Genomic DNA, 16,940 nt, shown 5'->3' with positions numbered 1-16,940 from the left:
TCAAACCCACAACCTGCTCTACCAACTGAGCTATATATAACAACAAGAGGAAGCATTCCTCCATACTAGGAAAAATATTCCTCCATACCAGGAAAAACACTACTCTCATTTTACATAAATTGCTTAGAAGGTACCGGCACATTTTGCTTCATAACTTTCTTTTGTTCTTTCTAGAAGGGCTAGGCACTTACTTTTTTTTTTTTTTAATGCAAGTTCAGAGTCTAGGGCACTTGCCCAGGAGAAACCTTCATGGGCAACATGCTCTCCACAGGCACTGGGTTGGTGACCTCTGTTCTAGGAAGACACCTCAGCAGTGGACCCCAATGTTTTCTGGAATGCTTCTCCACATAAAGGCCTACACAGAGCCTTAGATCATCGGAGGCCCTTCTCTGTGTGCTTTGTCTGAGGGAGTGTTGGAGGATGAAGGGGGAAGGCCTTTTCAGTTGTGGCTTCCTGTTTGTGGAATGTCATCGCTAGCAAGGTCCATCTAGCACCTTTACTGACATTTTGTTTGGTGCCCGATTAGAACTATTCTTTTCATGGACTATGATGGTGATTATGTCTGCTGTTAGTGTGCTGCTGAAGCTTTCTGCTGCTGCTATTGGGGTGGGTGTTACTTTCTGAATCTTTCATGAAATGGCATGTTTTATGTGAATGTGTTCTACTTGCGTCTATGTCTAAAATACGTTGCGAGTTGTTTGAAGAACTACGTAATTAACAAGTGACTAACAAGCTTAATCATAATAATATACATTTTTGCCAATGTATTTTTTTATAACAATACTTTGACGGCCAAGGAAATGCAACAACCATTTTTAAGCATCCCTTGTGAAATTTGCCCATGTGTAATATAATGGTTTGCTAGAATACAAGTGATTTCTTGTTCGGGATTCTTCTTTCTCCAGTATTAAAGGCTTGATCTTGCCAACCTCTATAGAAAATATTTGGTGCTAAGATAGTTGTGCTTTGTTTAACGCAAGAGTAAAATAGTTACATATTGCACGATGCTAAAGTAAGCAAATTATGAAAGTAGTTCAAACCCCTTTCCTTAATGCTGCTTAGATGTGTGTGGGGTGCTTCTTTTGTTGGAATTGTACAAGTGTAAGTGTGTGTGCGTGTGTGCTACTTGGTAGTGAATTCATATTGCTTATCAGTAGCAATTTAGCAAGTAACATATGGCACAATCAGAGCTCTGATCTCTTAATGATATGTGAGTACCCCAAAATCAGTTGCACCAAGCATTCCTGTGCAATGCTTGGAAATCTCAAGGATTTTTTTTGAGTGTATAACAGAAAAGCCCACTTGCTCTGAATCCCACTTTTGCTGCTAGTCCTTTCACTTTCCCCAATGGGAAAGAAGCCTTATCTTATTAGATGGTAGAAGTTTACAAATATGCAGTGTCCTTTCTTACAAGGATTATGGAACTGGTTGATTTCTACTTACAGAAGGGAGAGGACTAGCCAATGCAAGGTGTGTATCCCACCTTGAGTCATACTCAGATGAAAAGGAGGCTGGACCTAACTTTAAATAGGACAATACTTTTTGAGTGTGTGCATTTCAAGTTTCTTTCATTTTACAATCTTGCCCCATGCTTCATGGGCCTGTCCTGGAAGACTTGTCTCCCATCCTCTTGAAATGGAATTCCTCTCCTAACTTGATCCTTACTAAGGGTTCAGTTGTGTTGGCAAAACCTGAACTCTGTAAGATGTGCAACTTGGCTAGAGTTGTATCTCTATATAAGTACTGACCTTATTTCAAGGTGCCTTACAGAAGAGTAAATAATGTCTTTTCTCCCTGGTGGTGCAGGTTGAAAGGAACCCCCCACCCCTTTATGTATCTCTAACATTGCATTTCACAAGCAAATACATGCTTTTGCTACTATCTCTGAGCCCAAGCTCTGCATATAGGAAAGTTTCATATGTGTAATAGGTGACATCTTGGGTCTATTGATCAATGCAGACTTCCTCACAACCTTTTTTAAAGGGTTGCCACCTGAAGCAAAGCTATTGATGTTTCTTTCGATAATGTCATGTGCTAAATGGATTTTCTATGTTTCTCAGATTTTAAGGCTGCTCCTTGAAGCATAACTAGTGACTGTGTCCTTTTCAAAAGAAGGATGTTGCACATAGAGCCTTGTCTCCAAATTGCTCAGTGGCACGCGCTGGGAGGATTTGCTCTAATTTGCCATGTTGAGGCTTGTATAGGGGAGAAACGAACACCTAGGAAAACTGTTCAGAGGATACAATTTTGCAACAAGCTAAGAGGATGGAATCAATCATCTTCCCCAGTAAAGGAATACACTTATCAAGCCACATTTGTGTTCTTCAGTCTGAAGCTTAAAGGGTGACATTCAACTAAATTTTACTCAGGGATAGAACCATCAAAATTAATGAATATAACTATGTTAGATCCATTAATTTCAGTAGGCCTATTCTGAGTTAAGCTTTGCTGAATGCCACCTAATATATATTTACATGCAAATGTTTGTAAATATTTTTAACCTATAGTTAAAAGTTACAGGATTTCAGCAGGAAGCTATGGGACATGCACCAATGCACAGCCTGAAACTTTTGCAGGTGCAAACAGTATTGGATTGTGGAGACTTCCGGGGGAGGAAATGGCGGATTGGCTGTCTTTCTATCGGCTCTCCACTGACAGAAGATAATTACGTGGTGATCGATGGTAATCAGGCTGAAGTTCTGACTATCAAATCACTCTGTGATAAAGAGTGATCGAGTGAGTAACCTCAAATGGTCTGATCAAAGCCGTTTTCTGCTGTTGGCACCTGGGGGGATTAGAGGGGGCCTAAAATGAGCTGGTGAGCCGAGGGACTGACATTGCATCCAAACGCCACATAAGATCCCTTTGATTTGCACCCTCTCTTTCTTAAACACTTTTGAGACAAGACAACTCTGTGACGTTGAGAGAAATGAAATTTCACAATCGGAAATCTTGCTGTTCTCTGCTGTCTGCACCTAGGGGTTCAGAAGGGGTTGGAATGAGCTGGCAAGCAGAGGACCTGACATGGTGCCCAAGCACTACAAGAAAAAAACTGTCTTAGAGAGATTTATCTGTCTGCTGGTGAAAATCTATAATTGGAAATCCTGCAAAAACTACCTTTTGTCGCTAAGAATAATAAAGGAAAATTGGTTGTTAAAGTGTCTAAGCAAGAGCAGAAAACTGGATTTAGGGTTGGCAATAAAGATTAAATAGGTGAGGTGACCCCTTGTGTGAAAAATATCTATTTCTTCTTATTCTTTAAAAAAAATGGCACTGATAAACTGAAAGTAAATTACTCTCTATTATGCCAATAAAGGCTGAATGAATGAATTACTTTCTGTTGGAAAAAAAATCTTACTTTGACTGTGACTGTATTCTTAAAGTGGAACAACAGAAACTCTCAGTATGGCAAAGGTATTTTGAATCTTTCGGTGACTATTGGGATTGTTCAGCAGTTGAAGGCTGAACAATGAAAAGTGATCAGATCAACATTTGATAAATCAGAGAGAGATGAAATGGAAAATGGAGATGGAGACTATCTAGAGACTTGAGACCAAATTGATGAAAAACTGGCAGAACTGGATGGGGAACAGTAAAATGGGAGAAAGCAGATGGTGAAATTGAAGTGCCTTCCATTCAAGAGTTTAGAGGAGAAGGAGAGGATGGAATCATAGATGCAGAGAAAGAGATGATGGAAATGAGAGGGGGGAAAACTTTGGGAAAACTTCAAATGTAGCATTCTGCATATGATTTGGAGTGAATTCAGAGAACAATGCTATTAAATTCATGAAACTATCTCTGGAAAAAGACTGGGGAAAAACAAAAGTGGGAGGTCCTAGAGGAGGAGATCAGGGTACTATCATAAACACAACAGAAAATGAAAAACAAAAGGAAGTGGATTTTGAGCATATAGAAGTGAGCTCATATAATGAAAAAAATGACCCCCCCACTCAATATGTGATCACAGTGGAGAGATTTTAACATGAATGAAAGAATTTATTATTACCCAGTATGGATGAATGGCGGTGGGAATTAATGAAGGCAAAGTTAATTACCAATAATAATAACAATTTGGGAATCCCTCTTGGACTTTTTGTGGGGAAAGAGAAATTAATGATTCTGAGACACTGATTCAAAAGAAATGTTGTTTAACAGAAAGTGGAGAAGGTAGCTATTAACATGGACTGAATGTCTTAAATAATCTTTTTTTTAATGTAACTGCAGATGGAAAATTGGAAGTCTTTTGTTATCTATCTCTAATGTTTCTTTTCCTCTTGTCTTTTTGCATATCTTCTTCTTTTCTTTTTTTGTTCTCTCTCTCTCCTTTTTGTTTTGTTTTTTGGAGCCCTGTGTTTGTTAAGGTCCATGGATTAAGGTCCATGGATTAAGTATTCATGAGAATGGTGGATGGAGGGCCCTGAGTGGGAGACAGGAAGTGTTGGTCTCCTAGGGTGAGATGCTGGGAGGGGCTGCTACCTTCTGCATGTGGTGGGGGCTGAAAATTGCCTCCAGAAGAAGACTCTGTATTCTACTTGTTCTGCTTGTAGTTTTTGTAGCTGTTTCCTTATTGTATGGCGAAATTCTTTAATAATAAAAAAAGTTATTAAAACAAAAACAAACAAAAAATTCTGGAATTCTGTAGCTGTTTTTAAAAGTTACATTAGTTTTCTGTATCTTACTGTAGTGTTAAAAAACTTTAATAAAAATATTAACATACAAAAGAAAGAAAGAAAGAAAGAAAGAAAGAAAGAAAGAAAGAAAGAAAGAAACTGGAATTGCGTGTATCACCCAACACTAGCATGAGCAGGGCTGCCCCAAGACATTTTGACTCCTGAGGCAAACCACAAAATGTAGTTTCCCCCACCAGGGAAGAAAGGGTGAATGGAGATCCACATCAGGAACAAGGTGGGGAATAAAGATATACATGGTGAACAAGAGGGTAAATGAAAAACTACATTGGGAACAAGTGAGAGGAATCAAATCAACCTTGCTCAATGGCTGAACTGGGAATCAAAGGCTGTTTGGGGTGGGGGTGGGGCCCACTGTGAACCATGACAAGCGGGTGCAGACCCCAGGTGACCCCTCTGCTGGGGGTGGGGAGAGGAGGCCAGCAGTATGGCCTGTATGCTGAGAGCTCACTGAGGATGGAGGCACTGGGACAGGGGCTGCAAGGAGGAGATAGATCCAGCCTCCAAGCAATGTGTCACAACTGTTGCTGCTACTTGGACAATAGTAGTAGTGGGCATTGCATTCCTTGGAGACCAGATCTGCTGCCCTGTATATCCTGTCACCCGAGCTGGTTGCCTCACTCTGCCTCCTGAGTGGACCAGCACTGCTCATGAGTACAAATGAATGCACAATATAAAACATGTCTGGAAGGGCCCAGAATTGGCTAGCTTGCCCCAAGCGGTTGCCTGTACACTGTGGCCAGTTGTCACTCGGTAAAGGATCCTTAACATTCATCCAGTATCATGTAACCCACAGGTAACTAAAGAGGCGCCTTCAAGATGCTGTTATATTACAGTTTCCTTAATCCCTGACCATGGATCATGCTGTTGGGGCTGATGGTAGTCGGAGTCAAACAGCATCTGGAGTTAAACACTGCCTACCCTCTCTGTAACCCATGTGTTGACAAAAAAGATCTGTAGAGTGCTGAGCAGCCGTGGTATTTCTGGCAGATTCAACAGCCTCTGGCTGGCTATGGAAAATAAATGGATGACTTCACCGGAACACAACAGGGTGCTTTCCTACTGCTTTGTCACGAGAGGGATGAACAGTGTAAAGGCGGTCTTTGTTGGCCAATGACAATATTGGGAAACAGGGGAGTCTTTATTGGGTGGCGATGTGTTAAGCAGGCCAGAATGGGTTTCTGTTTTCCCTCATGATGTATGGTGTGGCTGAGATTAATTAATTTGATAAACTCCTAAATACTTAGCATCAGACGGTTGTTTATAAAATTGCCATGGGCATTGGTGCTTCCATTGCCAAAATTGCACCACCTGTGCACAGGAGAGCATATCATTAGAATGAGAGCAGGATGGACCCCCAAGGCTTGCAGGTGTACAAAAGCACTTTTTAATAATGACCAAAAAAAGAAAAAAAGAGGAGCAGGGAATCCCCCCTCCCAAATAGCTCAGTGAGGGCTAAGTGTGCTCAATTGCCATTGAACGTTAACCGACTCCTTGGGAGCTGGGCGGTGAAAAGGGGAAGGGGGACGAAAAGAAGCAGCTGGAATTCAGGGCACTCTGTACTGCAACATTTTGTTGCTGCTCCCACTTGTTTCTATAACAATGCACATAAGTAAAACAGAGTTCATAAGTCACCCTGTGGGTCTCTAAGTGGCCTAGACATGGACAACTTTCCCCCCTTTTCTTTTGCTTCTTATGATGCTTTGTGAAGAAAAACAACACCCAGGAACATACTGCGAGGAACTGGTTTTCCAAGCTGGTGGCTTGGAAGTTTGAGTCTTATCACCACAGGGACCACTAACCTCTTGAGGCCTGTGGGCCCATTGGTACACCAAGAAAGCTGTCGTGGGCAACGCAAGCATGCACGAGTGCACACACACACACACACAGCAGCTAAGCACACACTGCAACCTATTCTAGTGTCTACAGTGGAATGCTTCTTACAAGCCTATTCTTGATGTATATGGAGGAAATTCTGTGACTAGTAGGGAAGGCACCTGTGGTTGCATATGCAGCTGTAGGTACCACACTGATGACCACTGTACTTCCAGGTCACAGCCTGATGTGGTGGCATGTGGTGCCTCCATATAAATACGTGGCAAAACCCCCCACTATATTTAACATGGCAGTATCTATGCTTTGGAACCCTCTGCTTATTGACATCAGGCAGGTGCCTTCCCTGTCCTGATTTCAGTGCTGTCCTGGACTGGTTGGATGCAGGGGAATGGTGGAAGGAACCAGCTGGGGAACCCCCATGGCCTTTGGAGAAGGCATGGTGGGGCAGGAGAGGCTGCAATGCAGCCCTCTGGACAGTTGGCTTTTCTTAGGCTTTCACCTTCCACACAAATACACCCCAAACCCACATTGATTTGTATGTGTCCTGCTTAACTATAAACATTATTTGGATGTGTAAGAGGATTCTTGAGTACAAATGAAGGGGACAAGTGCACTGTTGCCATTTGCAGGTGCTTTTAAACTTCTGCTTCAAGAAATGAATGCCATATATGCAACGGTCACAGTTTGACGATATCTCAGTAATTATTCCTGCTTGGCATGTTAACTCTGAGTGTTTTCAAAATGATTGAGATCCTCCAATGAGTGGTTTGGCCTGCGAGCAATTTTCACCAGGAAAAGTAGAGTTCTGATTTATCTAGGGTAGGGAAAATTGGCCTTTCACACGCTAGCTTAATTTTTTTTTTTAAAAAAAAGTATTTTACTGTGAATGCTTTATGCACCGGCCGTAATATTATTTAAAGCTAATCTGGGATTTAAGCAGTGGGAGACATGAAACCCTTTCTTTTTAAGATTTATGTAATTCTTCAAAGCTACTCTGGGTTCTTGAACAAATAATTAAATATGTTTATAGGAATGTTAACAATACCTCCCCAAGATCCTAGGCAGAAATCTCTGTAGTCAATAAAGCGGAACAACTCAGTTTAAGCTCTTGCTGATTAAATGTGGTGGTGGACCTTTATTTCTCTGCAGAAAGTAAACACTGCTTCCACTTTCCACTTGGCTCATTGCTAGCACAATTCTGTCTTGGTTGCATTTGAAGCCTCAGGGTACACTTGTACTACAAATAAAACACACATGCACTCAGTCCCTGAGATCCCATCTTTAGTGTGTAAACCCTTGCAAAGGTTTGACAAATGTCACCTGTCCTATTTAGGTTAGGGTTGAGTTTCCAGTCAGCACTGAACCAGTGATCTTTGGAGCTTAAAACATAAGGTCTCTCTCAAGAGGCATAAGGTCAGGTAGCTGCATCTTCGTCAGGCTCTTGGGTCTACTGAGCAGCAAAGTGAACTCATTATTAAATCAGAAGGGTGTCATCTTAATGCGTCACCCCAAAAAAGAAAATGCATTCGTTAAAAGAAGAACAGAAGAGGATGCAGATTTACATATGCTAATTTATGGATGCAAATTAAGAAATAAGTTCTGTAATTTAAAGAGAAATAGGGCACCTCTCGCTGTCACTGTCAGACCCTCTAAGTGTCCCTATTTGCCAGGGATAGTCTTGGATTTACAGAAGCCGTCCTGGTTTCTGATTTGATCCCAGAATGTCCCAGTTTTCCTTAGGACGTCCCTGTTTTCATTGGAGAAATGTTGGAGGGTGTGGAGATATTCAGTCCCCCAAGCCATCTGAAGCCAGTCCTGTATAGGGAAGTTTTTTTTGATGTTTAATGTTTTATTATGTTTTTATATATGTTGGAAGCTGCCCAGAGTGCCTGAAGCAACCCAGTCAGATGGGTGGGGTATAAATGTTGTAGTAGTAGTAGTAATAATAATAATAATAATAATAATAATAATAATAATAATAATGGAATAGGATGACTCTATTTTCATTGGAGAAATGCTGGAAGGTATGCGCTGTTGATGAGCAGCTTCCGGGCCTCTCCTATTCTGCCTTCTTTGAGCTTTCCCCCTTTGAACTGGACTAGGACTGGACAGCCATTGCAATTGAGGGCTGTCCTCTGTAAAGCAGGAACGCGTGGCTGCCCTGTCAGCCAGTCTTTCCTTACAATGCAGCCTCCAGAACATTCAGTTGCCACATGATAGTCCAGTTTGCATTTCAATGTAACCTAACATGTTGTGCAATTAAGCTTCTTTCCCTGCAGATCTTCAGACCTTGGGGAATGCTTTGTTCTGATTTGATGGGCCAGAGAAGACTCAGACTGAGACAATTCATGTTTGTTTTAAGGGATGCAGTGGGTTGGTCTGCAGATGTAACTGGACTACAAGCCCCAGCGAGTGTGTTCAATGGGAGGGATGATAGGAGTTTTAGTCCAGCAAAATCTGGAAGGCTGAAGGTCTCCCACTCCTGCAAATTAGGAAGGTGCCTTACATTGAGTCAGGCCTCTTGGGCCATCCTAGCTCAGCACTGTTTGCATTGACTTGCAGTAGCTCTCTAGGGTTACAGACAGGGGTATTCTCAACTCTACCTTGGGATTCTGGGTACTGAACCATGGACCTTCAACTTAATGGGATGAACATGGAAGAACAGTGCAGTTATTGGACTATAATATCTCTATTCAAAATGACATCTGTAATTTTTAGGCAAATCTGAGGCCTTCAGTTAAAAAAATCTCCCTCCAGAATGGAACTTCTATGTAGGTCAACACAACTCTTATTAACAGTGACTCAGCAACCCATTACTTACAGACTTCCGCTCTTCCTTTAGGAGTGATCAAATCTGCTCATTACTGCTCTGCTTTACTTTTTGTCGGGAAATGTTTTGGCCCAACATTAAACAGTTCTCTGCATTTGGCAAACCAGAGCACAGCCACCAGATTCACTAGAACCAGTGAATGGCTCAAGAAGACCTGGGATTAATTCATTTGTTTTCTTTAATAGAATTAGATTAGTTTGGGGATGGGGAACCTGCAGCCATCCAAATGTTGCACTCCAACTCTTACCAGTCCAAACCATTGACCCTTTGGAGTTGGAATCCAGCAACATCTGGAGGGCCACATCCAGCAACATCTGGAGGGTTCTCCATCCCAGAATTTGTATCCCACCTTTGTTCCACCATGAAACTCAAATAAGGATTTATCCACACTTACTTTTGCCCCACTCTTTCCTGGCACTGGTCTTTGCTTTAAAGCTCCATGTCCGACCACTATTCTTTTTTTTGCCCCAGAGCTTCCCCCATAAAAATCCGCTCTTTAAATCTGAAATGCAACAAATGGCAATAGGGGTTTTCTGCAGATTTCTGTTTTTTCTGATTGAGCTTTAAAGAGCGGGTTTTCATGGGGGAAGTGTGCTTGGACACGCCTGGACACAGAGCTTTAAAGCATGCACTATGCCTTGAAAGTATGGAGGAGAGGTAAGTGTTGTTAAACCCTAAGTGTACTGGGGTTTCTCAGGTGGTCTCCCATCCAGTCACTAACCACCCCTAGACCTGCTTAGGTCCAGCATCACCTGATATCAGACCCTGGTGCAATCTTTGGGTTTGATACACAAAGAAACCCATCATTACACATGGCTGCAGTATAAGACTGCTCACCTTTCGTGGTTGCGGCCGGGCATCTGGGCTTTCACAGTGATCCAGCTCAAGGGTGGGGGGTTGACGTCCCCCTCATGCCAACCACTGGCTGTGTCTGGCCCACCCGGCCAATCTATGGCAGCATGGGGTGTGGCCGTGGGTGTTTTAAACCATGGCACGGCCAGGGGGGCTACCCTCTCCCAACCCACCTGCCTTCTTTTTAAGCTTTGGTATGACACGACCTTGCTATGGACAAATTTCGGCCGCCTTATTGGGACTGGGTAGGAGTTTTTCCACTTGGTGAATTGGCACCGGCCATTTGGTTTTCACCTACCGTGTAGCAATTGTCACAACTTTGTAAGGTTAGGCATTGGGTAAGCCTTTGTTTAAGGGATGGGAGGTTGTAGCCTCTGCCTGCCCCTCCTCGTTAAGGCTATCCTGTTAAAGGGATTGGGGTGTGTGGATCCTCCCTGGAGTCCAAACATGGGCTAGGGCCATGCCACGACCCCAGTGGGGACCGGTCAGGGTGCCTCTATTTGATGTAAGTCTTAGGGCTTCCCCTTCTGGTGGTTTACCCTTAATTCGACTCCCTGCAGACAGGTGGGGGTCAAGATATAGCCTTGCTATATGCAGTGGTTTCGCTCCTTCCTCCTGGGCCGTGTCCAGAAAGTGGTGGTGGGGGATGAGTGCTCAGACCCCTGGGCCCTCACTTGTGGGGTGCCTCAGGGTTCCGTCCTCTCCCCCATGCTTTTTAACATCTATATGAAGCCACTGGGAGAGATCATCAGGGGGTTTGGACTGGGTGTCCATCAATATGCAGATGATACCCAGCTCTACCTCTCTTTCAAATCAGAACCAGTGAAGGCGGTGAAGGTCCTGTGTGAGTGCCTGGAGGCAGTTGGAGGATGGATGGCGGCTAATGGATTGAGGTTGAATCCTGACAAGACAGAAGTACTGTTTTGGGGGGACAGGGGGCGGGCTGGTGTGGAGGACTCCCTGGTCCTGAATGGGGTAACTGTGCCCCTGAAGGACCAGGTGCGCAGCCTGGGAGTCATTTTGGAGGCACAGGTCAATTCTGTGTCCAGGGCAGCTGTCTACCAACTCCACCTGGTACGCAGGCTGAGACCCTACCTGCCCGCGGACTGTCTCGCCAGAGTGGTGCATGCTCTGGTTATCTCCCGCTTGGACTACTGCAATGCGCTCTACGTGGGGCTACCTTTGAAGGTGACTCGGAAACTACAACTAATCCAGAATGCGGCAGCTAGACTGGTGACTGGGGGCGGCCGCCGAGACCACATAACACCGGTCTTGAAAGACCTACATTGGCTCCCAGTACGTTTCCGAGCACAATTCAAAGTGTTGGTGCTGACCTTTAAAGCCCTAAACGGCCTCGGCCCAGTATACCTGAAGGAGCGTCTCCACCCCCATCGTTCTGCCCGGATGCTGAGGTCCAGCGCCGAGGGCCTTCTGGCGGTTCCCTCATTGCGAGAAGCAAAGCTACAGGGAACCAGGCAGAGGGCCTTCTCGGTAGTGGCGCCCGCCCTGTGGAACGCCCTCCCATCGGATGTCAAAGCGATAAATAACTACCTGACATTCAGAAGACATCTTAAGGCAGCCCTGTTCAGGGAAGTTTTTAATCTGTGATATCTTAGTGTATTTTTGGTTTTCTATGGAAGCCGCCCAGAGTGGCTGGGGAAACGCAGCCAGATGGGCGGGGTACAAATAATAAATTATTATTATTATTATTGCTTCAACCAATGCCTAAGCCAAACAGCTCACATCTGTAACCAATAAAGTTGTGGCCTGTTTTAGCCCATTAACCTAAATACTTGTGTTTCTGTGTTTTTAATAAGGAACTGCAGGGCATGGGGCCTTGGCACACAATATATAGTTTATCCCCCTGCTTGTAGCTGTGTCTTGGACCAGTTAAATGGGGTATGTACATATTTGACCTGAAGAGAGCAGCTTATTTTGACATTGATTTTATTATTTAAGTTGGCATCCCCCAACCTGATGCCCTTCAGACACTGTTGTAACTCCAGCTTCCATCTGCTCTAGCCACCATGGCCAATGGTTATTGAAGATGATGGGAATTGTAGTCCTAAAAGAACTGGATGGCACCAGGTTGGGGAATGGTGAACAAGGTCATGGCTGCTTTGCTAGAGGTGACCTTAAAACAAGGTGTGTACTTCAACTGTTCTTTTGCAGATTTTTTTTTAAAGCTAAGGAGTAAACTCTACACAAATCCAGAGTGGAGTCCCTAAGGCAGTTGGATGGTGCCCTTTACGCCTCCTTCCAGCAACTCCTGCAGCCAAGCGAGTGCCAAATGTATTGCTCTGCTTTCCTCTGGATCACATCCATGAGGCTGAGAGGGTGTCTTGTAGCCTGGGCAGCCCAGGACCTCCAGACACACTGCCCAGGCTTCTGCCCTGGGGGAGGTAACTTTGGTGCTGCTAAGACAGCAGTTTGACCCCGGAGCTTCACCCCACTGTTTCTTAAGACAGATGGATGCCAACAGCATCTGAAGAACATGGATGCTCTCGAAATTCTGTAGCAATTTTTTAAGTTCATCCTCTCGTACTTGTTCCCTTTGTTTCATTCTTCTGCTGTGTGTCACAGCCCCCCAGTTCATAGGAAGACATCATTCCTTCCCTAGCAACTCTTTATTCCTCCATGGAGATGCCATCATGACATTTTGAGAACAGTGAATCTATACACAACTTCTCCCCCTTCTCTCCTCCTCTCAACAAATATTTCCTCTTTTTTTTCAGATGGTTTCTTTGTGCAAAGTAGCCTTGTTCGTTCAGGGTTTGGCTTATACTGGGCAATGAATGTTCTTGCTTGAGATTCTGGTCACGAAATCTAATAACCCTCTAAATTAGTCACCATTAAACAGAATCATGGCTTAGTTTGCTTTCTTTTTGCATCATCCCATACCAGATTGATGATGTTTTTAAGAGCACATCCTTAAGGGGCTATTAGTTTATGCAAAAATAAAATTCCCTCTTCTAGATCTAAAAATATTTCCTAACAACCTAAACAAAATTTAAGGAGTTGAAAATTACCTTTTAGAGCTCCCTGTTGGAAGGCACAGCACGAGTACTAAATTATCCCCATAATTACACCAGTAATAATGCACAACCTTCATGCACACAATAAGACCCTTAAAGGAGATCTGACTTTTACAAGTATATTATACCTTAGTGTGCCTAATGCAAGACAACCCCAACAACTGGAATGAGATGCTCTTTCACTGCAAAACAGAAAAATATATTTAAGTAAATATCTTTCTGAGATATATATATATATATATATATATATATATATATATATATATGAATGAGAGACACCTGGTTCCTTCTGCTCCTTTTACCTGTCAACTATTTTTGACAGCAGCTAGGACTTAATGGTTCCAATATTGTACGGAAGTGGCAGTTTTTGTGGGAGCAACATCTGGGTGTGTGTTTAGTAGGTTTGATCAAATGGCTGGCTTGTTGTGATTCTGTTGTGAATGCAACCTTGCATTCTGAAGAGGTGGTTGGATTTTCACAGTGCTGTGTTCTGACTGGGGTTCTAGGAGAGGCCTGTGCTTCAGAGGAAGTACTTCAGTAGCAAACAGGAATGATGCAGAAATTCAACTCATTTCATATTTAAAGGCAAACTTTCAATGGGAAGGTGAACTTACCCAAATCGTACAGAGATCCTGCATAATTTGCATTCCTTTGAATTTTGCAATGCAGTTCCCAAGCTAGGTTGTTGGTCTGTAGAAACAGTGGAGTGCGCCTCCAGGGGTGAAGTCAAACTGCTGTGTTAGGAGCACCAAAGTGACCTCCCTGGGGCACAAGCCTGGGCAGTGTGCATGGGGATCCTGGGCTGCCCAGATGACAATACCCCCTCTCACATTCACAGATGTGGACCAAATGAAAGCAGAGCTATACATTTGGCACTAGCATGGCTGCAGGAGTTGCTGGAAGGAGGTGTACAGGGTGCCATCCAACCGCCTTAGGGACTCCACTCTGGATTTTGTGTAGGGTTTACTCCTTAGACTTTTCTTCTCCCAAAGATCTTTTGCAAGGCAGAGGAGGTCTAGGATCAGAGTTTTTCTTCTCCTAGACGGGCTACCTACCCAGGTTGATGAGACCCATCTGCCCCAGCCAAGTAATGTGCACACAAATGCATATTATCAGTGCAAAGTGTGCATATAAATGCATATATTAGTGAAACTAACATCAATAATGCACTAGGCTGGGGAAAATTACTTGCAAATAGTTTATATAGGCAGAACGGCATACAGAAATGTGTTTATTAGGAGAAATTTGTTACAAAATGCTGATGAAAGAAGATCAGAAATTGCTGCGGTAATGTGGAGAACTGAATTTAAGCCTGAACAAATGGGAAACAAAGAGAAGTGAAACTGACAGATTTGTCCATCTCTAGTAGTAGCAAATGTAAGTTTAGCACAACCTGGGGTAAGGCTGCACTGGGTGGTGTTGGGCTAGTCTTCTGGGACTAACGGGCACTGCTTCCCCAACCTCAGTCTGCCTCCAGCCTGCAAGCCATCTTACTTATAAGCAGTCCAGGAGATGAACCTAGCTCTCCTCCTCTTCCATAGACTTAATGTTGCCTTTCTAGGACTCTGCAGGGAGAAGAATATGAACAAAACTAAAATTAGTTGGCTCTGTCTGTCATTAGCTCTGTCTCCACCTACCATTGACCTCTGTGTCTTCTGCCCTACCAACTCCAGTAGAATAAGCTGCTCTATTAGCTTCCTGTTAGGTGGGTCACTGTTGCTTACTGGGAGGAGAAGTGGCAGGGACTTTGGTGCAGTGCAAGCACATCAGCAGGAGTGCCAAATTGGCTCCACCAGAGCTGACCTCTGGGCCACCTTGCCCTTGCCCTCGGTTAAGCAACAGTGTCCCTCCTGCTGGGAGGCTAACATAACAGCTCCACCCCAACCAGCAAGTTGCTATTGCTTCCTGATATACATTGTGCTCTTGCCACCCACTTTGTAAAAAATGAACTCCTGCCAACTTCTGTCTCAAATAGGTATGTGGGCTGAGAACACCGGAAAGTTTCTAGGTTTCAGTTAACGAAACATTGTTAAAACATGCAATTATAATTGGTGCTTAAGCATTTTATAATATGGCTTCTTAATACCAACGCAATCCATGGTTTAACATGCCTGAAGATTAACATCATTAAAAGCAGTGGCTAATTTGACATCAGATAATTTCTTTAGTAATTATGGGCTTGCTTGTATTTTACTGAACTTGGCTACTGTTCAGTAAATTTGAATGTCCACAACTACAGCTGATTCCAATTATTCAGCAGTTAATTGCTGTGTAACTCACACTGTCCTATGGCAGAGCTTAATTCCCTTCTTAATACTTTTTTGTAAGAGGTATTACTCTTTTCTAATTGTGGCTCCTTGCTTGGCTTCTCTGGTTCACCTTAGGGTCGTCCCCCCCTCGTGAATTGATGCTGGAATTAAATTCCTTTTTATATAGGCACCCTCACTTGGTGGTAGCCATAGAAGGAACAGTAGTTTTGAGAAACTAACAATGACTTAAAGGGTATTTGCAACCTGTGGATTAAAATGCTGCAGAAATGTGCCTGGTTAGAGAGTAAATTAATATGTAGAATATCAAGCAAGAGATATATAGGCTGTAAATATATCTGAACTGAGCTTACTTAAAAACAATTATTTGCTTAGCTTTCCGCTTCCCAACTCTTGGCTGCTACAGAGAACAAAGTTAAATCCAAGATCGGAAAGTCCTCTTCCGTCTACATCCCAGTTTAATTGCTTTTTCTGTAAGGAAATTACATCTTTGTGGAATCTTGTGACTTTTGTGTCTTTGAATATGAGGCAAGATTTCTGTCTTTTTGTAGAGCAAGTTCATCTTGTGGTTCTGTTTTATGAAGTTGTGGAGGGTGTAACACAGTTTCCTCCAACCTGGAGGGTATTCCAGCTTCCTATCAGCCCTAATCAGCATGGACAATATTTGTAGTGATGGGAACTGGTACAAAGAAAAAAAAAAGGACACCAGGGCCACACCTGCACTATATATTTAAAGCATTATCACACCACTTTAAACACTCATGGATTCACCCAAAGAATCCTGGGAGCTGTAGTTTGCTAAGTGTTGCTGAGAACCGTTAGGAGACCCACCCCTCCCCATTCCGCTCATAGAGCTACAATTCTCAAGTAGTTTAACAGACAATTTATCTTCACATGGAAGTCTGGGGCCCACACTCTGTGAGGGGAATAGGTGTCTCCTAACAACTGTCAGCTGTAACAAACTGCAGCTCCCAGGATTCTTGGAGGGGGGGTGGCCGGTGTAGAATCATGACTGTTAAAGCAGTGTATTGGCTGTTAAAATGTATGATATTGATGTAGCCCAGGTTGTGGCTTTTGACAGTTAAGATAGTCTCTTGAGCGGGGGTCTGGGGGGGGACCCCACTTCTTTATCCTGTTCAGTTCCATTTGGAACAGGTGTTTATTGTAGCCCTTCCTATGACCTTATTGTGAAGGGCAGCAAGAAGTCTTTTAAATCAGTGAATAAAATAAAATAATGCTAAGAAGCTGAAGAAAGTGAAAATTCATGTTGGAGTCCATAGATGATTCTGATCTTTTAACTGTGGTCAGGAAACGTCACATCTGTATTGAAACATTGTTACTACTTAAAAAGGCTGCCCACACACCCCTTTTGCTTCACCTGCCCACCTTTTCCCATTCAGAAATAGTTAACTACTTCAGCCAATTCATATCC

At 43.3% G+C, this 16,940-nt stretch overlaps 1 protein-coding gene across 4 annotated transcripts in view; it reads left to right on the top strand.

Annotated features, from left to right (window-relative positions):
- IL1RAPL2 (interleukin 1 receptor accessory protein like 2) overlaps positions 1-16,940 on the top strand; it is a 491,080-nt gene that overhangs the window by 29,466 nt on the left and 444,674 nt on the right. The window contains exon 2 of one of the 4 annotated variants that reach the window (XM_083595725.1): positions 2,577-2,736. The exons of the other annotated variants lie outside the window; for them this stretch is intronic. Coding sequence (XP_083451851.1) covers position 2,736 — 1 coding nt within the window. The 5' untranslated portion in view covers positions 2,577-2,735. The remainder of the gene's footprint in view (positions 1-2,576; positions 2,737-16,940) is intronic. 4 annotated transcript variants of the gene reach the window in all.

This window comes from Podarcis filfolensis, assembly GCF_964270895.1.
Source record: "Podarcis filfolensis genome assembly, chromosome: Z".
In the NCBI taxonomy this organism is placed as follows: Eukaryota; Metazoa; Chordata; class Lepidosauria; order Squamata; family Lacertidae; genus Podarcis; species Podarcis filfolensis.
The sequence above is the reverse complement of the archived record's forward strand: the minus strand, read 5'-3'. Positions and strand labels throughout refer to the sequence as shown.